The sequence below is a fragment of the Cheilinus undulatus genome, linkage group 1, assembly GCF_018320785.1.
Source record: "Cheilinus undulatus linkage group 1, ASM1832078v1, whole genome shotgun sequence".
Taxonomy (NCBI): domain Eukaryota; kingdom Metazoa; phylum Chordata; class Actinopteri; order Labriformes; family Labridae; genus Cheilinus; species Cheilinus undulatus.
In genome coordinates this window covers 39,198,814-39,223,252 of record NC_054865.1, presented here as the reverse complement: position 1 = coordinate 39,223,252, position 24,439 = coordinate 39,198,814, and the positions used below count along the sequence as shown (strand labels likewise).

Genomic DNA, 24,439 nt, shown 5'->3' with positions numbered 1-24,439 from the left:
AGCCTCTGTTCTGTCGATTCCTGCTACCTATCAAAATGTGCTACTTTGTGTTTCTGTGCATGGGTAAATGGTTAGGGGCTAGCATTTTTCAACAAAGCAGCAGAAATGGTCAGAACTCCTCAGTCTGGGAATCATGGGTTTATAAAACAAGAAGTGAAAGAAAAAAGTTGCAGCCCTTATCTATACTAATGCTTTTTAAACATGAGTCTTTTTTTTTGGACCACAGTGTTTGAGTTAATAACACTTTTCATGTGGAGTTTGTGTTGAGCTGAATGGCTAAATATACTTCTCATCCTGTATTTCCATGAGGCATTGTTTGAGAAAAACAGCATCCATCAATCACTGCACTCATGGTTCCCCTTTTTTCAAAAGGTATGATAGTGTTTTTTTTCTTAGTAGGAAGACAAGAAGAACGTTATCTTTCTGAGTTACTCTGAGTCACTTCTTGGTCAGTTCCTTTTTTTCTTTTGTCATTGTATTTTTCACCTTCCATGAGTCTGTCCTGTGTCACTCATTTGTCGTTGGAACATCTTGTGACTACACTTCATTCAGTGTCAAGATCAATAAGAAAAAATATTACATTTTAGAAAGGGATTTGTTTTCCGAAAAACAGACAGATTCTATTTCAAGGCATTTTATTAAAACACATCTATAACCCCATGTTATTAACTGTACAATAAAAAACAATAAAACATAAAAACACAGCCGTTCCATATTACCATTAAAATGATCACATGGACATTTAAAAATTAGCTGCCCTTGACTAGATAGACTGTTTAAGAGAAGTTCAAAAACAGAAAATTAAGACAACAGCTTTATTTCTTGCTGTAAGTGGGTACATGAGTTTTTAAAATACAACCAAAACTATACAAAGTTTATATACAGTCAAGTAAAACTGATTTAGTGCATGACTAAATAAAAGAATCTTACTAAGTCAGGAAACGCGTAATGCATGCAGTCTGTATACATTTACATATGGTTCAAGATTTGAGAAAATATTTCAGCAAAGATTATTGAGGAAAGAATAGGGTGTAAATTGAAAAATGTTTTAAAATGATAACTAACTTATTGACTGTGAAGCTGCTTCACATCCGTTTGGTCACTCGTTTGAACTGTTGGGATGTTTTATAAAAAATGGACTTGGATTTCTGAGGTTCAAGAAGGCTGAGATTACCCTCAGATATGCTCCTTACAACCCTCCGAGGCTTGTTCTCCTCTGAACCTGAGGAAGGACAATTTTATGAGGATTAGAGAAATCTAATGCGCTACAACTTTTCCTTGCAGTTTTCAATAATTTCTTCAAACAGCCATGATAACAGCCACATTTTACACTCTCAGACTTTAATTGTTTAAAAAATATCTATCTATCTGTCTGTCTGTCTGTCTGTCTGTCTGTCTATCTGTCTATCTATCTATCTATCTATCTGTCTATCTGTCTATCTGTCTATCTATCTATGGTCATCAAAGTGAGTTTGATTCTTTCAGAATCTGTTTTTCTGTGTTGACACCTACCTCCCAAACGGTGCACTCTCAGTGGTCTCCGGGCAACTGAGGGGTCTTTCTTTATACGTTTCGGCACAGAGAGAGTCTGTGATAACTCTTCTCGGATGCTGCCAGCGTGAATAAAATGGGAAGGAGAAATAAAGTAAGATTTATCAAATACAACATCAAAAGTTCCCTAGCAGAATTGACTACATAGCCAGTATTAAATTGAAATCCTGGAAATAAAAGAAAGAAAGAAAAAAGGTCATCACATTACCCAATGAGTTTACGTTTTCCTTGTGCAGCTGAAGTCATGCTCATGTATGTTGGGTTGGCTCTTCTCACCTCTTGTAAAGACGGGATCTGTGGTCTATAGAAAAAATTCTCACATTAACACCCTAGTTCTGCTGTTAAGACTCCATATGTGAATATAGACAGTGAATTTGGTATTTAAAATTAGGTGAAATAAATAAATTAATAAACAAACGAATAAGAGACGTGATGATTGTTCTTTTTATTTCAGAAGTACTTTGAAAGCTTTTTGTAAACAAGTGTGAACTCTTGACATGTGATGCATTGTTTTCATGCCTCTGCATTAAGATATTTGGATATGCAAATATTGTTGTCTCTAATAAATCCGAAGCACTTTCTTCCCTTCCGCTTTGGCACCAGCTATTCAAAGAGTGTATTGGTGCTTAAGGGTTGGCTGTGCCTCTTGTAGTTTCTCTAAAGTGTTTATGGGTTACTTAAACATTTGCTAATTTACACCTTTTTCTTCATCCATGGCTAATGTAATAAATCAAATTTAAGACATTTTAAGACGTTTTAAAACCTGAACAGAGAAAAATTTACACCACTCTGCATACTAAAGGGTCAAAGATGAAGGGTATATGAGATTTTTTTTGGTCTTAAATGCCCAAATTTGATGAGTTCTGGCACATTTAATGCAAAATAATGCTTTTGTTGATGGGGAAAACCTGTCATAATCAGGATAGGCTGCATGGATTTTTTTCAGTGGGCAACCTGGTAGCCCAGAAATTACAAAACTGGACAAGTGATTTACAACAGTACAGAGTGTACTTAATGACAGTGAGCAATATCAAATCAGAGTGATCTGGGAGCCCTCCACCAGGACATTTAGAACATCCAACACTTAACTTTGAATCCTGGAGAATACATATGCAGCAACTTGTGGAAGAAGATGGTTAAAATCATACAAGGTTGGCTGGAAAACACAGATTGGATGAGGACATGTCTTTATCAAAGGACACTCTACAATAAAGACCTCTCACAGGCAAAAATCAGACTTTTTAAGGCCTTAAATTTCACATATGCAATATAGGACTATTTCAGACTTTTCAAGGATCTGTAAGAACCCTGCGTGTAAATGAATAAATAACTTAAAGGCAAAAATGGTGCAATTTGTATTTGAGCCTTGATTTAGTAAGGTGTTCAATGATCAAGAAGTCAGCAATCATTCTAGTGTTTGGTCTATCTTTAGGAAAAAGAAGAGAGACACAGAGAAAGAGGGGGAGGGGGAGAGCCAGCGAAAGAAAAGACATGACCATGAATGAGGAGGCAAATAAGGACTATTTAAATAGTCAACTAGTGGCAGACTATTGATGCAGATTGTCAGCTATAAACACTTTTGTTTTGCACAAATACTTCATAGTTGTTAAGGCAGCAGTTCCCAAAGTGGGGGTTGCGACATGCCCTTCAAAAACAGAGTATTTTTAAATGTAAAGTAATCAAAGTAAAGTTTAAAAAATCCTTAAAATGCAAGTCTGCACATGACTATTTTAGGATACACACAGCTGTGCTAAACTATGCCGCAGCCTCCTATAGGAACAGTTGGGGTCCCTGGTCCCTTCATCCCTAATCATCAAGTAATATATCGCAGGATGATTTATTTTTATTTGTTTTGTCTTTCTTGTGGTGTTTTTTTTTCTCCGATAAAGCACTTTTACTTTGAGATTTTTGGGAGGATAAAAAATGTATCAAGTATTTAAAAAGTATTTGTGATAAGCTGAAATCTCTGCCATTTGCATCTTTCACCAAGTCAAACTTTCTTGGATGCTGGAGCTTTAAATATTTCTGACACATGCAACAAAGGAAGCATGAAATTGTTTGTCTTGTTTTGAATAAGGTTAGAACAGTTCACAACTTTTGAATCTTGACGTTACTATCTAGTTTTAGGGTCAACATTATCAGCAGCTCAGAAATTTTGAGATGGAAGCCAGCGGGATATGTTACGATCTTGTCTTAAAACACCTTATGGAGCTGATATGAGATCCTTGGTGGTTTTCTGCACACCTTTTTAAAAGGTGCATTAGGTGTTTTTAAACTATACAGAAAGAGTAATTATTGATGCATTTTTAAAGCTTTCTGTATCATGCTCTTATGCTCGCTTTGAGATTTGAGAACTTGTGCTTTCGGGGAACAATGTTTAATTCAAATGTGAAATACAAGAACCGTCTAAGTGAAAAAGCATTAATATTGAATCAACATTCAATTTTCCACATTTTGTCATAAAGTAAAGCATTTAACCTAGATGAACAGGGTTGACCTGCGGAGAGTATTTTTTCCTTTACGTCATTTTTTATGAAAGGTTATCAAGAAAGTTTATTATACATTTCTTGTTATTGAACGGATGGTGACAAGGAGCATAAGAGCACTTCTTAGATTGTACTTGTACTGTGCTGTGAAAAAGTATTTGCCCCCTCCTGATTTATTCTTCTTGCATATTTGTCTCACTTAAATGTTACATCATCAAATAAATTTTAATATCAGACAAAGATAACCCAAGTAAATACAAAGCACCATTTTTAAATGATGATGTCATTTCTTAAGGGATAAAAGTAGGGGTGCACCGATCGATCGGCCAAGATTCGGTATCGGCGATCACGGGTATTGTTCAATGTTATTCAATAAAATAAGATTGGAACATTGAAGGTGTATGCTGTCAGTTATAAAAAAAAATCGGTATCGGCAAAAATCAGAATCGGCAGGACAGGCTTTTTAAAGATCGGTGGTCGACTAGAAAATTGCAATCGGTGCACCCCTAGATAAAAGCCATCCTAACCTACCTGGCCCTGTGTGGAAAAAAAAGCCCCCCCCAAACCTTTCAGTTAAATCATGGATTAACTATAAGACACATTTTTTTAAAAAGCTTCAATTTCACTAGCCACACTGGAGCTTGATAACAGCTAGACCTGTTGAATCAAGGAATCACTTAAATAGAAACTGTCTGAAAAAAGTGAAGTAGGCTTAAGATGAGAAACAAAGTCAGTGATATCTATCAGACTAAGTGACACAGACTAGGTATCACTAAATGGCTCTCTTTTGGAACAATAACAATATTTGATAAAAGTTAAACACTGATATATGGATTAATAAGTGGGCCGCAATGAGAAGGAAAAGATGCATGCACAGATGTTACGTGCTACATAATTTCACAGTCTATGTTTGAAAAAAGGGGCTCAGAATGGGGACCTCTTATGATTAATGCCATATGCCATGAAGATAATATGAATTCTTGGCTGCCAACAAACTGCCTCGTATGTCAAGGGAAAGCTGATGTAATGATGTTTGTATTGGTATAGTTCTGCTTTAACACTAAAAGGATCAGCAGAAAACACTGCATGGCTAATTCCTCTTCTGAAAGCACACATTAGATTTGTTTTTAGTCAGCTGGAGAAAAGAAAGTGCAACAACTTGTGATGATACATTGTTGTACTTGGGGCAATTCTCCTCTTTGAACTTGAACTTATAAGAATGTATGTCTATGGTTTTATTGGGAAGTTTTATTAGCTTTAGTTTCTGCTGTGACAGTGGTATTTTCTTCTGTATTTCCCAAAAATCCCCATGGGGATGAGGGTTTTCTTGAAATATTTTGCTTTTATGTGAGGAGAAGTGTCCACTATTGACGCAGTAAATTTTGAAGCGACCACAGGAGTGCAGTAAGCACGATGTGGGTGTAAGGATGTGTTCATTTATGACTTCAGCTTGGAAAAACCATATGGACTGCTGGAGCCAATGAACTGACTGACAAGAGTCTAAATGTACCAGATGTATCTGTTCTAAGAGTTTATCTGACTGACTTTCAGAAGGGAGAAAACATCTTAAACAGTGCTGTGAAAAAATATTTGCCCCCTTTCTGAGTCCTGAGGTTTTGCATATTTATCACACTTTAATGTTTCGTATCATCAAACTAAATACTAATATCTCACAAAGACAACCCGAGTAAACACAAAATCCAGTTTCTAAATGATGATTTTATTTATTAAGGGGGAAAAAAATCCACACCTATTTGGACCTATGTGGAAAAAGTAATTGCCCCCCTTGATAAATCATGAGTTAACTGTGATTTACCACAGTTCTTGGAAAGCTAAGTTCAATTTCAATGGCCACACCCAGACCTGATTACTGCCAGATTTTTTGGATCAAGAATTAACTTAAATAGAAGCTGCCAGACAAAGTGAAGTAGGCTACAAGATGTCAAAAAAAAATACATCACGCCATGATCCAAACAAATTCAAGAACAAATGAGAAACAAAGTGACTGAAATCTATCAGTCTGGAAAAGGTTACAAAGACATTTCCAAGGCTGTGGGACTCCAGCGAACCACAGTCAGAGCCATTATCCACAAATGGAGAAAACTGGAAACAGTGGTGAACCTTGGTCGGCCAACCAAAATTACTCCAAGAGTGCAATGATGACTCATCCAGGAGGTCACAAAATAGCCCAGAACGACATCCAAAGACCTGCAGGCCACACTGGCTTCAGTTAAGGTCAGAGTTCATGACTCAACTATAAGAAAGACACTGGGCAAAATGGCATCATGGGTGAGTTCCAAGGCCAAAACCACTGCTGACAAAAAAGAGCACCGAGGATTGTCTTACATTTGCAAAGAAACATTTGATGATTCCCAAGATTTTTGGAGAAATATTCTGTGGACTGACAAGACAAAAGTTGAACTCTTGGAAGGTGTGCCGCCTGTTGCATCTGGCGTAAGAATAACACAGCATTTGACATCATGCCAACAGTCAAACATGGTGGTGGCAGTGTGATGTCTGGGGCTGCGTTGCTGCTTCGGGACCTGGACCACTTGCTGTGATTGATGGAACAATGAATTCTGCTGTCTACCAGAAAATCCTGAATGGCTCAAATAAATAAATAAACAAATAAATAAATAAGGTTTTGGATGGGCCAAGTCAAACTCTGGACTTAAATCCAATTGAGCTGCTGTGGTATGACCTTAAAGGTGTAGTTTGTGCTTGAAAACCCTCCAATATGGCTGAGTTAAAGCAATTCTGCAAAGAAGAGTGGGCCAAAAATCCTCCACAGCGATGTTAAAGACTCATCACCAGTTACCACAAACACTTGATTTCCCTTAATAAATAAAATCATCATTTAGAAACTGCATTCTGTATTTACTTGGGTTGTCTTTATGAGATATTAAAATTGGTTTGATGATCTGAAACATTTAAGTGTGATAAATATGCAAAAGAAAAAAATCAGGAATCAGAAAGGGGGCATATACGTTTTCACAGCACTGTACATGTCAAACTATGCAAGTTTCATAAAAGAAAAAGATGAAAATGTATGGTTCAAAAATGTTATTTTGATTCACTTTTTCCTTTCTTACACCATTTGTGGTTGAAATATCTGATGGTTAATTGACATTTCCTTCCAACTATACAACTGCATTCTGCTATTGTGAACACAGTCATTGTTGCGGCAAAGCTCTGATATCACAATGAAGTGAGAAACAGATCTGAAGTTACATGTGATTTGTAAGTGAATTTAAAACATCTAATCCAATACAAAAATGAATAAAAGCATGAAATTTTTCTTACGTTTTTGTTGAGCCCTGGTTCCCATCGTTGGTCTTGGGAGGCAATCGACTGGAGTTTAGGAAGTCAGTGGATTTTGATGCCTGACATAGGCTATCCCCGCTAATTATGATGGTTGTATTGCTTGCAGTTTGATCATCACTGTCCAACACTTCAAAAGTCATGTTGGGATCCATGGCGCTGGAGGAGCTCATTGGCAGTGCCTGAGAATTTTGTTTCACAGGTTCTGGTGTGCATTGCAGAGGGAACAGGCCTTCCTCAAACCTTTGGGCCTTGGCCACAACCTGAGGGCTCTTTGGCGGCAGAGACGCACACAGGTTTCTCCTGATAGGCATTTTGGCAGTTGGATCCAGTTTGGCATCTGTCCATTTCTCTTTAACTAAAAAAAAAAAGAAAAAAAAAAAAGAGGTGTCCATAAGTCATAAGTGTGGCCTTTTCCAGTGAAATGTGTGTTTAATGACAGACACAGATACACATGCTGTAACATCACAATAGCATGCAGTAATTTATTATTTTCATATCAATCAGTTTGTTAGCTGATATTGGTCAGTTTGCTTTTATTTGCACTGGCCTAGTTATTTTCTGGCATGTTGAAAAATGTCACTTAGAGATGTGAATCTGTAGTGGGCACTGTAAACTTTAAATGTGTGGTGCTGAATTCTCCTCATTAGAGTATTTGCCTGAGTTAGAAAACATCCAAACCAAGTGACAAATTTGCTTGACCCTGTGTCAGGGTTTTTTCTTTTAAATCTTCCTGAGTTACATGAAAAATCATCAATCTGACCTACATTCAAAAAACAAGCATCTGATAATTTATCCTGCCATTTTACATATAAACCTTTACAAAACTGTGTACTAAATCTATTTGTATATTCTGCAAAAAAATGTAAAACCAGTAGGACTATATCTCATTTTGTAATCTGTAGTGTTCCATTTTCTATTTGTAGTATCATCCACCAGCATTTCTATCAAAACAGTCTGTGTAGAGAGTAAAAGGGGGTAGAACACAATCCACTGTAATGCAAAACCGGAACCCATCGGCAGTTATCTAACCCCAAGCTTTTATTGATGTCTATAAATAGATACCTGCATAAAAGTGCGGCTAATAATCCCTACTTAAAATCTTGGTTGGAAGTCATTTTCACTAACCTCTGGCTAAACAGCAAGCCCTGAAAAGTTCACCATCATCCCAAAGGCCGTAACGCCCTCAGATGGCAGCCAAAGGGTTCTTGGATTTACTTTTTATAACCTGCGTCGTGATGTTTTTATTCTGACAAACTCTGGACCGGTTAATTGCAAAAAAAATCTGGAGGGACACACATTACCTTAGCTTTTTGTCTGAACAATTCCACAGTGATCCTTCAAAACCTGCCAGTAAGAGTGGCTATTAATTTCTCCCATTTTGGCCTCAGCTGCACTAAAATTGGTTTAAAACTCTTTTTGTACAGAGGGTCAAAACAACTCAGCCAAGCCAACCAACTCAGTGTCACAAATAATTGATGCCCTTACATCAAAAAGAAAATTGCATGTCCATACTTCTATTTTCTTTTGGAGGTTTCCCTTTGTCATGTTTATAATAGAGCCTTGAATATGTGATAAGTAGTTTTTTGAAATATGGTTGGCACAAGGTAACTAAACAATATGGTGCATATTTTAACAACACTTGGTTTTATAAATTCAGAGGGACTTAATTTGCAAACAACCTTGAAACTACTTTTTCTTTTAACTGAAGAAAACATGGAGCTCAGTGCACAGCTGAAATCTCAGCTTTGTAATATGAAATGTAGGTGCCACTGTCAGCATTACTTGTTCAAATAATCTGAGATTTTTCCTCATATACCCTATGGTACATTAAAAAAAAGAAGATGTTCCCTCAGTAGATTTAATACCAGAAAATGCAAAAAATGACCCTGATAAAAACAAACATTTTTGTAACTGCAGGGAGCGTTTTAGTATTCAGGAGTCCATGTGGCTGGCCAAAGGTGGTTTGTTACAAAGGTAAACAACGTTACACTGATCTAGCAAAGATAACAGCTTAAATAAAAAAACAACAACAGAAGAATAAGTCTGCCAGCTTTTAAACAAACCAGTGTTAGCTGACTGTTAAAGTTCTCTTGCTGCCATGAATGCTTCAACAAGATTTCGGGCAAGCTGATAATGAAAAATATTCTCACTGAACTTGGATTATGTAAAGGGAGATAATGCAGGAAAACAAATCATTAAAATGATTGTTGCTTCTCTTTTTTGGGAAGAAAAGACTATTACTTTAACACTGGGGATTTTAAGCACCAAAAAAGGTGTTGATAATGAGGATATTGATTGATGACGTATGACATTTTAATTCAGCTGTTTTGCCACGTTGTGTAACTTCATTTGAAAATTACAGCAATATTCTACTGGGAAAAGCAGAGTTGAATCACTGTGTCTGCATGGCATTATGAACACTTTTACACTCATGACATTTCCTGCTGAGGTGTGGTGGGGGTTAAGCAGGGGGCTAAAAATGGAAAAATGCCAGCACATAAAGGAAGTGAGAACATTAAATACAAAGGTGAATGACTGACTTTATATATGGCCCTTAATATCAAAATGCAATATTTAGCAAATGTGAGTCAGACTTCAGACAGCAACCCAAGTGAGGAGACGATGATAAATAGCACTTTTCAGTGGCAGAGGAGTTGTCCCTTGCAATAAATGGCAGCAGAGTTCCTTCAATCACATATTTTTGGCTTGTAGGGGATTAATACATGCATGAGTTGCTATTTCTGGTGGAGGCTGCACTGAATTAGGGTCGCCTGGTTGCTGCTGCCTGTTTTTTATAGTGCGCCTTTTCTGGTTGGTGGAGCAGGGGAGTTTACGTCTGTTGACGTTTTTTCCTGCCCTGCTGTGGATCTGCATTTTCATGAATGAAGCTCAAGAGGGATTGGGAGGGTTATATGCTAGACAGACAGAGAAAAACATTTGAGGGTAGGAGGGAAAGAAAGGTAGAATGAAGAAAAGAGACAGACAAACAGATGTTTGAAGCAAAAGGGACTGCAAAAATCTGGGGAGGAAAAAATAGATAAGAGGGAAGCGAAAGGCAGAGGATCAAATAGGAGTATAAAAAGAAAGGTGTAAAAGCGGCAGTGAGAAGGAGCTGAATGAAAAATTATGAAGCTATTAATAACTGAGTGTGTGAACATCATCTAATTAACATAACAAAGTGTGAAATGCAGAAATGTTCCCCTCAAAGGGATTATATTTGTATGCTTTGCTATTATTTATCAGTCCTCAAAGAGTTAATGCTCTTTCAACACCCAACCCTCTCTAAAACAGTTGAAATTTGATTGGCTTTGCAAGCAGCAGGGTGGAGCTATTTCTCATAACATGCTGCAGTGACTACCATTACAGCTGAGGAAGCAGTAAGGGACTTACAAACAACATCAAGTTCAGAACAGAGCAGCTTGCCCCCCCAAAACACAAGCTTTGACAATGAACAAAGCTTTTGTTCAGAAGCAAAGCCTCTATTAATGAACAAACTCTCTCTATACATGTATGTGTGTGCATATAATATATATATATGTTTTATCTATACATAAACATATTTATAAATATACACACATAAATAAAAAAAGAAAAAGAAAAAATACAAATAAATAAATAAAAGGACTACATATAAACACACAAAAGTAAATTAAAGTAATACAACTAAAAGAAGTCTGTTTTTTGTGAGCCAATGAGCAAATGGAAAGATAAAAAAACATCATAAAACAATTGGCTTGAAACATGTATATGGAAGGGTCAGAAGGACAGACTGTACATAAAAACTTTTAAAACTTAATGAAAAGAGTTCACTTATAATGATAAGCTTCATGGAAATTTAATCGCAGTGGTGACAAACTCCCTGGTGTCTCTATGTTTCATTTCCATTCAAAGAACTCTGCTCATCTGGCAGGAATATTTCCTTGAACAGTTACATTTCCCACAATGTTTCAATGAAATGTAGACCACCTGCAGTAAATATCATTACAGCCAATTTGAAGTGCAATATTTCACAAAAGTTTTTCTTCTGTTACACATCCCCAAAGGCGCACTGTGTATAGTTTTCCCTCTATAAAATGGGCTGTGAGTATTCACATCATTCAATTATTCAAGTTTTGGCCAGGACAAAACGTCTGCAGCACAGCTGTAAATCAAATTATATTACATGTCTGACTTTTATTGTGTTTTCTTTACTACGCTGAACAAGCCCTTTTATTTTAACAGCTAAAAACATGTTTGGAAAATAAAAAAAAAACATAGCAAAATGAAAATTAAGGCTTATACCAAAACAATAAAAAATTTATACATCACTTAAAAACAATTTTATGATCTGTGTGTTCTGCTTCAATAAAACATGGCATCATTTTTTCAAGTGAAAAGGGGAAAGTGTGATGGATTGAGTGAGAGATGACAAGGAGAGAAAAGGTGAATGATTGAGGGAGGGGGGATTAACAGATATGATGGGGTTTTAGATTAATGACGACCATATATTAGCAAGACAGGGTGAGAAGGTTTACCTTTTGGTGATGGAGCAGCAGAGCACAATAATGTCCTTTTGGAGTGTTTTTCTGCACCTGAGGGTAAAAACACATCATGGAGAGATTCATGGAAGGAAAACATCAGTAAATTACTTCTTCCACACATACGTGGTTTTCTTACTAAAGGAAAATGTCAACAGAGATAATGGAAACAGCTTAGCCTGTTTAAGGTTCACTGAAAGTTTTAATGAAACATTTTCTGACAAAAACATCACAAAGGCAACATATTTCACACATTTAATATGTTTCTTAAGGAGTTCACTTAGAGCAGACAGAAAAGAAATTCAACTAGATAAATGTGTTGTGGGTCTTTGTTTTCTTAATAAAAAATGTGGCTGTTGTCAGGAAAATCAAAGCCCACACAGAGTCAGCAATAACTCTCAAACAAAAATATTGTACTCAAACTTCCAGCTACGACCCAGAGGAGACTGACAGTAATATCTGTATCAAGTCAAGTTTTTTGTTGTTTTTACAATGATTTAAATACTGTTTAAAACCTGCACTGACACATGGTCGTAAATCAAAGTTTATCACCTCACAAATTTTAAGACATCAGGATAGTGACTGAGAAGTGTCCTCCAGCTTTAGTTCATGCTCCACTGTCTGTCATAGCTTATATATCATGAGGGCGTCTGGCTGCCAGATCATGCAGACATGAAAGTTAAAAATGGACTGTCAAGAACTCACATAGGTCCCATTATGCACACTGGACCTGGACTAAGGGTGGGTGTACACTTTGGCTCTCTTTTATCAAAGGTACGTACATACGGCAGAAATTTGGGTTTACGGTTATTTCCATGCAGAGATAAGTATTTATTAATCTGGAAGTGAGTGGAGGAGGCGCATAAATCCCACGCAGGTCTCAGCTTGTGAGTGCATGTTTTCAAGTCTGTTTGGACTCACTGTGCAGCTTAAATTTGGTGGTTTTAGATTAGATATGTCATTTGGAATTTATCTTAAATTAAACCAAGCCTCTGACAATCCATGTGAGCAAAACTGCTTTCTATATGATGTTGAACAGCACAAACTTTTAGCCAATTTCTTCAATATTTGTTTAAAGCTATTTGACGAATTAACATTTCTTTTTGGATTTATTTCCAAAATGAAATATGCAGGCTTCCTTCAGTAGTTAATAAGTTCTGTTTTACACTGTAATACCATTTGGAACATATCAAGTGAGATTTAAGCAGGAAAACTGCTGGGGGAAAAAAGATTAAACTTGAGAGGAAACAATTTAAAAGATTCCTTCTTTAACAGGAAATATTTTAGACCACTGTTCTTCATGGAAACATAAGTGTTTTACTCCAAAATATTTAACTGTGTAAACCTTGAGAGTGTGTTCAAGAGCTGACCATAGACAAACACATAAAATAACTTGAAATTTGATCATAATCAGTTGCCATATCTTGAGACTGAAATAATCAATTTAAACTGCTACTGTGCTTCCTGTGTAATTGCACATGGATGAACGGCTGGAGGCTGCGAGACAGAGGCAGGACCTCATCCAGCACTCTAAAACGTAACAATTACAATCAAAATGTTTGGCAAGAAAGCAATTTAAATTAGAAAAATAATTTCAAAAATAACTCTTAATTTGTTTTATAGGCTACTGGACATTTCTGACTGTCTTAAATCTCTTCAAAGCCTCATAAACCATCAAAGGAGAGCCTTTTATCGCCACTGTGATCTGGTATATCGCTGTCTTTTGTGGCACTTAAAGTTAGCCTACGTAAATAATAAATAGAACCACAGCCACTCTCTTCTCAGTCTGGGACAGTTTAAGGCTGGCCTCCTCCTGTTAACATGCTGCTTTAAAAAACAACAACAACAACAACAACAACAACAAAAAACAAAACAAAACAACAACAGACTTTTTGGTCCCCATCTTAAGAGCTGACAAGTTTTTGCAACCTAATTGTCAAGACTTGATTATACTGTAATCTAAACATAAATCATTGTTATAATATCACATGGCTATACGTTATATATCTGATCTGATGTATAAATTCCTTTAATGCCAATTTACAGGCTGAAAAACAACACAACATGTAATTTGCCTTTCTCACCTGAAAATCAAAGCCATTTTAAAAGCACCGGGTTTTTTTTGCCGTAAAACATGCCTCTGTGACGAGAACTCGGAGGGTGAGGCTGGAGCATTGTTTAATGATGCTTGTTTTCAGACACCACATTTTCAACAGCTGCTCAGTTGTATGCTGTCATTAGCCAAGTACACACGTTTCATGTATCCCATGTGGACATTGTCATAAGATGATTTCTACACCCAATCTGCGCTAGTTTCTATGCAAGTTTGATACATGAGGGCCAATGCCATTAACCCTTTACCTACTGAGTCTAAAAATGGCGATTTGGACATATTTTGTTATTATGGCTGTAAAATAGTCAGGAAATGCCTTAAGTCTGAGAGCGTTGGTCCCTTTCCCTGGAGTACTTGAACTTGACATTTCAACATCTGCTTAATGATTATTGCAATTATATGGAATTGTGAGCGGGTTAAAAGCAGAAAAACACAAAAATAGATTTGTTTTTCATGGCTTTTATGAGAAGAAATTTTGTTATTGCTCATGAAGTTTTGATTTGACATTTGAAATGTGAACCTATACATGTTTAGAACAATCACCAGTCATTGTTTGAGTCTAGGACTCTGGGTGTGCAAAACACAGTGCAAAAGATAACTATATACAAAAGCAACAATTAGTGCAAATAAAGGTGGAAAAATGCATTCTCAACATTCTCAAGTCACATATTGTTACTGCACATGACAGACACGCAAAAATGCCACTATCTATTTTTTGAAAACAAAACACCACTCCCGCTCGCTCTCCTTTTACTCTCTTCTTTCACTCTCCTTTCTCACTCATCTTCTGCTAAAGCTGCCATTTTTGCAGTGCTGTTTGACATTACTGTAATATACAGTGCTTAACAAATTTATTAGACCACCTGTTATATTTGTCTCAGAGACCATCCAGCATCATGAAGAGCTTTAATGCGGACTCTTTCATTTTCAGTGAGCTCTCCACGTTTTACCATTTTGAACAGGAATGAGGAATTTCAAACTGAATTCACCCAAATTTGAGCCGGCTCACTGGGATTCTCTGAGAAGTCAGAAATGAATCAAGCATAACATTCAAGCACTAAAACTCATTTTTCTGTTCAGGAATGCAAGTAAATAACTATAATTTGACATTTTAATCAAGAAATAACAATGTGCTTTAATATTTTTTCAGTTTTTTTGTAAATCAGTAAATTTGAAAATTCATGGATAACAATAATAATGATATTTTAGCATTAAACATATCATTTGGGTTAAAGAGCTTGTACATATTGGTGTATTAACCATTGCAGAAACATAAAAATGATTTTGGTAATTACCAATGCTGTTAATTTAGGGCAGCTGTGGCATAAACCTTACTTTGGTTAGGGTTAGGGTGGTCTAATGAATTTGTTAAGCACTGTATATACCACACACCATATATTGCCGGAAAGCAGATTCTCAGCTCTCTGTCAGTGTTGGATTTTTTAGATTGAGCAAACTTTTGAGGAGTTACAGTGTTGAAAATCCGTGTAGCGGTCTCGCGATACTTCTGGTGTTTTGCTATGAATGCCCACGTCATATGGTTGCGAGTACTGTAATGAACCATATATGTGCGCATGCCCACAGTTCTCTGCTTTCCAACACTGTTGGAATTTTTCTGATCAGACAAACTTTGACAGAGTTACGGTAATAATACTCCGGACATATAAAACACAGCACTGGCGCTGGCTCAGTAGATAAAGGGTTAATTTTCCTTTAGAAACTGCAGTTAAGCTGTCCCTTCTGCACAGCTCAAATACGAAAAACAAATGCTCTAACCATGATGCACACATGCAAACGCCACATGAACACAACAAACACAACAAGAAGCTAAATCGCAACAAAAATTCCATGTCAGCTAGACTCCAAAGATATTTCCTGCTTGTTCATGATAGGAGGTAACATGACACATCAGATGGATGTGTTTCACACATCCATGTGTTTCACACATCCATCTGGGAAAGCTTCAATGGGAAATGTTTGAGAAAAGGCAGAGGATTTGAAAAAAACTCGGAGTGTGATTGGATGAACGTTCTGTCTGTCACGTCTCTACGGGCCAATAAGAGCAACAAAACACGTGACGTAGCAGCTATCGAGCTGCGTGTGCGCAGCTACGGGGAATTATGCAAAACGTGGTGACTATAGACATGTAAGTACTCGACTTTTGTCGTTTTTGAAAAGAAAACAACCCACTGCTGTTCTTTGTTCTTCTTTTAACGAGGAATTGTTGTCAAGTTCTGATAAAACTTACGCTTTAGCAGCGTTGACGCTAATCTCTTCCACCATAATTGTACCCCCTCTTGCTGCTGCTTGTTCACGCCACAACTGTGCCATGCCTGAAAGTACTGCCCCTGCCGATTGGTCCTGTCACTTTCTAACCGGGCCCAAACGGTTCAGACGGGAGCTTTGCAAAATGGATTCGCCAGTGAAAAACAAGGAAATGGGCATATCCATCTGCTTTGTGGGGTTATATAGGAGGGGGAGGACATATCAAACAAGCGTGCCTGCTGTTGCCACGATGCTTTCTTACAGTTTATGTAGTGCAATTAGGAACAACTTTTCAGGAATTCGGAAAGTGGCTCGTACTTCTATTTAACCATGTGAATGTTTGCAATTTTCCTTTCAAAATATCAAACATGCCAGAAATTAATCCAACCAGTCAGAGCAGCTGTTATGGTCTTGGTCTGCTGCCCTGTACACTGTACACTGCACGAAGAACAACTCATAATCAGTCTGAAAATCAGTACAATTTTAAAACCAGTTATAGAAGCCAGTGTTAGGGTCAGAATTAACTTGAAATCACATAGTGTAGGCCCAGCCTAAGGCCACACAGTGGGTCTTATTGAACTCCTGACTTACATGTAAAGTTATCTTCAAACTAATTCCACTTGTGTACACTTGTTTTTATCTCATAACTTAGGACTGCTTTGATACAGAGGTAGATAAAAACACGCATGCACACCTGGTTTTCAACTTTTGATGTTGTTAATAAGGGTGTAATTTTCACTTCAACTTGCTGTAAAATATTTACTGAGAAGACTCTACAATTATATGACTGTTGCATTCAACAAAAGCAGCATGTGTACAAATGAATTCTATTGGTGTAACACTCTGTGAAGCTACTGTTGGAAAATTACAGGCGCTCAACATAGTATCCTTATCAAAAAAGTACAATTACAAAGGAGCACGTTAAGTTCAACTATCATTTATATCAAGGATATTGACATTTGTGACAAGAAAACCATACCTGAGTTGTGCCTGCATTCCCTCTAGAATAGTTGAAAATAAAATATGAATCTAAAAAAGGGTGTGTGATATACTTATGCTTATTATTCATATCAGACTCGTAGATGGTGACATGTTACCACTTTTGCAATGCAGAAAAAAAAAATACAAAAAGTTTTGGAGTGCTTTTCAAAATGGGGCAAATGTTGGGCTTTTTAACTTTAATGATAGGTCTATTAACTTTAAAAAAACACCCTTCTTTTGTTGTCTGCTGTTGGCGCTACCTGCTATTGTCATGTTGTGCATTATGCTTTATCCCTACCCTGAAACTCAAGTTAACATATTTGGCTTTAATGACAAGATCAGCTAGCTAGTATAAACATAAATGAGCTGTGCAGAAATGGAAAACCAAGAAGCATTTTCTCCCATGCCATTCTGACGAGATTCAATCACCTTGGAGAACAAATTGGATTTTTGCCGATATCAGATATGCCAGTATTTACAAACCAATATTAGCTGATACTGATATCCATACCAATATTTAAATGTGGTTCAGACCTTAAACTGCATTCCTTAGAATACACAATTTAAAGTTTTAGGATGACTAAATTTTAGTCCATAAAACAGGATTTAGGTGTAAGAAAAGATGATGAACAAAGAAAAAGACTTCAGCTGACAGTCCTCTAACTTATTTGTTCACACAGACAATATTATAGCTGATATAGGCAGATTTTTATAGTAAAAATATCAGTTGTAAATATTTGCCACTACTGATATCATACTGATAATATGGGGTGTTTCCCTACTTTTTTATTATGATTAATTTTTGGAGCTTTTGTATATTCTAAAAAGTCAGTTTTAATATGCAAGATTTTTTAAAGATATGTCAAATAAGTTTTTCTCCTTATTTGGCTATTCTTAGCTCCTTATTTTTAAGTAATTTCATTTCTCTCTTTTTTTTAATGACAAATTCAATTCAAGTTTAAGTTAATTTTATAAAAGAGGCAAAGACATAATTAAGGGAGCAATTAAGGGAACATATGATGGCTTAGTTTGAACTTTTCCTGATATCTTAAAGATAAGTTTTCTTTAAAAATTAACAAATGAAACAATACTTACTGCAGGGGCTACTCTGGTGGTATAGCAGATGTGAGAATGACAAGACGGGTGCTAACTCGCCATGGCGCTCAGAATCTCCCATCTCATTTGTCTCCTGTGATTCCTCTCCAATCTCTTCACTTTTCAGCTGCTGCCCCGCCCCTTCCTGGTCAGCCCAGACCACGCCCCTCTCCCTCAACACAAGGTGCTCAAGCTCATGGTTCTCCGACTCATCTTTTTCTGTGGCCAGGCCGGCCCTACACAGCGTAGAGTAGTGTCGACTAAAAGCTGGCAACAAGATGTTCAGCATTCTGAAATGCACAGGAAAAATAATATGTTGACACCAGGTCAGAGTGAGGTGAAGATTTTCTTCAGCTGCACTGAAATATAGTTTATACAAAGAGAAGTTAACCTACTTCTGCATGCGTTTGTTCTCCTGATCCTGCAGTGCAGTGAGCTTGACCATCTGCTTGATGTGTTGTTTGAGATCATTTACCTGCAGCCCTAGTCTGTGGCAATGTAGATCCTTCTCCAACACCTGAACAAGAGAAAGAACTGATGTCAGGGAGCAGAATTAATGAGGCAGAAGCCAATATAACATAAATGCACATTGAATTAGCGCAAGGGTGGACAGAATTAGAAGAAAAATGGTGGTTGGAGGTCAGGATACTAGAGTGAGGTGCAAAGTTCTGTTTTGATCATTGTTTCATCAGAAAAGCTGCCTGCTCAGGGTAAGGGAGGGGATAAAAAAAAGAAAAACTCTGACGTAAAGGAACTACGAAACAACAGCAGAGAGAACATTTGACTGGTGGGTGCGTCATAGTTCTGGGTCAGTTCCTGGAAGAAAGGATAAAGAAGAAAAAAATAACATGGGCATGGTTTTAGGTAACTGGCTGCTGTGTGAGGGATGAGTAAAGGGTATTGATTTATTCTCTTCAGTGATCCACGAGTGAGCTGGAGAAATAAAATGAGCACGGTTCTAATTACTGGGAGAACAGATGGGAAGAAAACAAAGACAGTCACGACACCAGTGGAGAGACAGCCTACCTTCCAAAATAAACAAACAAAAAAAGGAAGCATTGAGTTTTGAAGGATGTAACCCACATGGTAAAGTTTGTCTTTATGTGTAATCATCATTATTTGTCATCTTACATTAACTATAAATATTCAATCTTATCAAACACCATGCCATTATTCTTGTATTTTTACTCACTTCACGCCTTCTATTTTCAGATCAACTTCAGTGTGAAGTTTAGCTGATGTGACAAAAAGCGCTGTACCAACACAGTTTTAATCACGTAAAAAACACATGGAAATAAAAAGAAACGGAATCCTTCCTTTAATACATTGTTGTTGTCCTTGCTGAAAGACGTTAAATGACACATTAAATAATGCCAGCTCTCAATTTTTTTTAAGCTGGAAATAAAAGTAAATACATTTGAGAGGGTCAGTTCGCTTTACTCACCTCTGAAGCGTGGGCATTTGACTTCAGGAGCTTAATCTCATTCTCGACACGATGAAGCCAGCCATCATTGTCCAAGAAACGGAATTCTGCCTCCTTCAAACGCTTACATATGTGTTGCTGCTGAGTTCGTAAACTGGCAATCTTCCGCTCATGTTTACAAGTGGCCTAATGGAAGCAACAATTACACAAAGTAACTAAAGTGATGTAATCAATCTTGCACTTTCAGCATTTTTTACCCTTACTTTTAAACTGTGATCTAAATAACAATAACAGCAGAAAGCCATCACTGAGCAACCAGGGACCAGTCTAGAGTCTTCTCTGAATTTCTTCTGTAATTAGCTCAACATCATTTTAAATGAATGATAACCTCGAGTATAAATAAAGGTTAATAATAATAATAATAATAATAATAATAATAATAATAATAATAATAACAGCAATGCAGATTAATTTAGAATTTAAAGCATGTGTTAATCATTTCTTCCTCTAGATATCTAGCCCTTGAGGATAAAATTAAAATGAAAAAAAAAAAAAGAAAAAAAAAGAAATGCAGGTAGATAATTGTGTCAGAAGTCAAGTAGGTTTTGGATGTCTGTAGAATTTTCTTTATATACTTTGGAGGCATTGACAGCTGAGCCTAACAACTTGGGTCTTAAATGGCAGGAGGGAGCCAGGATCTGGGATGCGGTGACCCTGTCCTGTAGTGGCGTAAATGAGAAGCTAAGACGACTATAGAGAACAGAGAAGTAAAATGATGACTCAGCAGATGTTTTTCTGCAGGGATCTGTGGAAAGCAGCGTAAGCATCAGTTACCTTCTCAGTCTTTTCCTTGGCACAGAAATATTGGACCTGCAGGTTGTCTTCCTCACTGTAGCGCTGGCGCAGCTCATTCTCCTTCAGTTGTCTCTCCAGATCCAGCTGTTCACTCCTGATCTGGGCCCGACTCAAGAAGATTTGCTGCAGAGCTTCTGACACCCTAGAGAGAGAAAAGATACATTGTCACATTTAATTAGGTAAGTGTAAGCAAACTTGAAATTATGAACATAAATATCTAATATGCATGTAGGGCACTAACCTAAAAATTCACTATATAATTTCATGTTATCAAAGACCAGGTCATTCTAGAGTGGTACCACTTTCTTTCAATTAACAGAACGATCTGTGACTCAAATGTTAGTACTGAAACATGGTTAGCCTTCGGTGACATGCACACTTCTGTAGTTGTTATGGCTTATCTGGCAAAGTTTGCAGAAAACTCACATGCGCATACGTATATGCTAACACAGTCAACTGCAATAGCCTCATAATAAAATGTGTCTTCTTGCAGCAGTAACTCTAAGTTTTTGCTGGTATTGTCAGTAGAGTCGTTCATCCAGCTCCAGCTGAGTAGGGATGGGAATCAAGAACTGGTTCTAAATCGTTCAATCCATCAACATCATTTACATTTAATCTTAACTTAAATGCTTTATTTTCCCATGCCTTGAAAAACAAGGGGGCAGTAAGGGAAGTGAACAAGAACAGGGAAGTCCAGGAAGTAAACATGGCAGAAAGTCACAAAAACAGGCTAAAGTGGTCAAAAGTGCATCTTCATTTCTCAAAAAATGATGTCAGCAGCACGATGTGCAATGTCTGTGGAACAGTGATTTCATGCAAGGCATGCATCGTTTTGCACAAAAACTGTTGATTTTGTACAAGTTTTTAATTTATTTTTATATGTCTTGTGTTACAGCCTGGCTCATAAGGCAGCAACAAAAGAAGGGGAGGACACGGACGGCAACGTTTAAGCCCTTTCTTTGGGGCATTTATTTTTAAAATAATAATAGCAATTATATTTCTGTTGTCAGTATTATGAATTGTGTGCTGTCTGTGCGTGTGTGTGAATGAGAATCAGTATGAAAACATTTGGAGTGAAATGTAAAGTGTTGGGGTGTGTGTAGAGCGCAAAAAAGAAAAACGCGGTGGCTGCAATGCGGCCGGCCGGAGGATGGAGTCTGAGAGCGAGGCTGCGGCAGAAGTCAGCCTTTTATACCCCTGGGAAACACATTGGGCCCCAGTGGCCCTGGAACTCGTCAGCTGCTGCACCTCAAACACATATCAGGTCACATATTAAGGAACCGTGACACCTGAGATCTAGGACCAGAGACCAGTTTTATAGTTATCTAAAGGTTTTATCCCTCACAGAAAATGAGCAGTAGTACTGTATTCTTACTCAAGTTACGAGATTGAAGATCTGGAGGAATTTGTTTCAACTGAGACATTTTCAACAAAAAAAGAGATTTTTTGTATATTTTAGCATGTTCTCCTCCCAAACATTTAATGTTTAACATTAGTTTTCAAAACTGTTTGTTATAGCCAGTAATTAAAGTGTGCTTGACATTGACTCTCACTGAAGGTGGCATACATCTTGTTCTGTGTTCAGAGAGAAAGAGACTCATTAACATTTGAGCTGTTAATTGTGAAAATCTCTTTTGTCTACATTTTCCAAAAAGAAAATTCAGAGCAAGGAATCAATTAAGAACTTAATCAATAAGAAGAATTAATAATGGCATTGGCATCCATAAATCATATCAGTTTCCATCCCTAGTTTGGAGGCTGTAATATTGTTTCTAACTACTATACTGAATAGGGGCTTTTAACTCACACACGGGGATATGATTTTAGAGACCCCATTTGGCATGATATGATCCAATAAAGAAACACCATCAAAAAATTGGAGCAAAGCTAGGTGGGATCAGCACCTGCTATGCCACATTTAAGGTAAAAATTTACAAAACTGCTGTTACAGAGTTCTAACAAATCACATGTTGATGTTGCCATCACACCCCCAGATATTAACTTAACTAAACACAGTAATGCAACAAATAATTGTTAAACATCAATTCATCAACAATTGTTAAAACATCAGAAAAAATTCTGTCAGCCTCAGTTATTTGAATGAATGTTTAAAGGTTTATGTTATATATCTAGTTGTGTGCCAGTGCGTTTATGAGTAATATACAGTAAACAGTCAAGCTTCCATGAAATGTTGATTCCGTTGGAACTGGAACAGAAATATACACACCAAACACACACACATATATGTATAGTGCTTAACAAATTTATTAGACCACCTGTCATATTTGTCTCAGAGACCATCCAGCATCATGAAGAGATTTAATGTGGACTCTTTCATTTTCAGTGAGCTCTCCACATTCAACCATTTTGAACAGGAATGAGGAACTTCAAACAAAATACACCCTTTTATACCCAAATTTGAGCCGGCTCACTGGGATTCTCTGAGAAGTCAGAAATGAATCAAGCATAACATTCAAGCACTAAAACTCATTTTTCTGTTCCGGAATGCAAGTAAATAACTATAATTTGACATATCAATCAAGAAATAACAATGTGCTTTACTATTTTTTCTGTTTTTTTTTTTGTTTTTTTTTTTGTAAATCAGTAAATTTCAAAATTCATGGATAACAATAATAATGATATTTTAGCATTAAAAATATCATTTGGGTTAAAGAGCTTTTCTACATGTTGGTGTATTAACCACTGCAGAAACATAAAAAATGATTTTGGTAATTACCAATGCTGTTAATTTAGTGCAGCTGTGGCATAAACCTTACTTTGGGTGATGGTCTAATAAATTTGATAAGCACTGTATATATACATATATATATATGATGTAGATGTGTGTTCCTGGGATACAGTTGAGGTGATATAGGGATTGAATGCAAGTGGCTGGCTTGCTGGGTTAAAGCTGGAGGGGAGACAGGAGAGGCATGCAGGTAAATAAGACTGGAGAGCTGTCGCTGAAATGTGACTGCACTCTTCAATGTAACTCTAGTGACGTAGGAGACGTCGTGGCCTTGCTAGACTGCTGAATTTTTAATAGTGTGAGAAGCGTGCAGCCTCTATTCAGAGCCTCTCACTGTGCGAGTTGTGAATTCTGATGCCAGTGAATGAAACGTGTGGGAAGGAGACTCATTCAGCTTTTCTGTGTCCCCCGCCCCAACCCAAATACCCTGACAGATGCCACTGAATGCCTTAAAGACAACAGCAGGGATTTCGCTGATTTGATTTATGTAAAATAAATAACTGAGTATATGAAATGGGAATAAAAACTGAACTACACAGATGCTGCTCTCAAAAAATATAACCACCAATTTTTTTTTCTTTAAAACAAGATTTTAAGCTGATTTTGATTATAGTGGTTTTATAAAATACTATTAATGTCACTTGAAAACAAAAGTTTAGGGTCTCTCCCCAAAAACACAGAACTGTCAATGCCAATGGCTTTCAATCCGGATACTTAGGCCGGATCTTGTTTTTAATACATGATGTGAAATAGTTCCTGATTAGACAGCTAGATTGAAAACCAGCAGGACTTAGCCCTAGGTAGTGTTTTATAAGGCATCATCCAGTTCTATTTACAGAAAAGTAAAATGTATGCACAGATAAAACAGAAAATTAACAAAAAGGAGAGTAAAATGATGACTAATTATGTTTTCTTCATCTATTTCTGATTTTCAAAATAACTCAATCAAATATTAGAACTCGTTCTTTCCAGGTCCACTGTTTACAGCACAGGTTAGGAGAGACTATAGAAAAAATGGTGAGTTGCAGAAATTTAATTCTTATAAAGAGGCTTGCATGAGATTACTGGATGCAGAATCAT

At 36.9% G+C, this 24,439-nt stretch overlaps 1 protein-coding gene across 1 annotated transcript in view; it reads right to left on the bottom strand.

Annotated features, from left to right (window-relative positions):
- Positions 1 to 618: 618 nt before the first annotated feature.
- The window catches only part of kif18a (kinesin family member 18A), a 38,283-nt gene continuing 14,462 nt past the window's right edge, over positions 619 to 24,439 (bottom strand). Inside the window, exons 10-18 of the mRNA XM_041804096.1 lie at positions 20,590 to 20,752; positions 19,777 to 19,941; positions 18,728 to 18,849; positions 18,333 to 18,622; positions 11,876 to 11,932; positions 7,341 to 7,716; positions 1,760 to 1,852; positions 1,513 to 1,610; positions 619 to 1,222 (exon numbers count right to left, since the gene is read on the bottom strand). Of these exons, the coding sequence (XP_041660030.1) occupies positions 1,086 to 1,222; positions 1,513 to 1,610; positions 1,760 to 1,852; positions 7,341 to 7,716; positions 11,876 to 11,932; positions 18,333 to 18,622; positions 18,728 to 18,849; positions 19,777 to 19,941; positions 20,590 to 20,752 (1,501 nt within the window). The 3' untranslated portion in view covers positions 619 to 1,085. The remainder of the gene's footprint in view (positions 1,223 to 1,512; positions 1,611 to 1,759; positions 1,853 to 7,340; positions 7,717 to 11,875; positions 11,933 to 18,332; positions 18,623 to 18,727; positions 18,850 to 19,776; positions 19,942 to 20,589; positions 20,753 to 24,439) is intronic.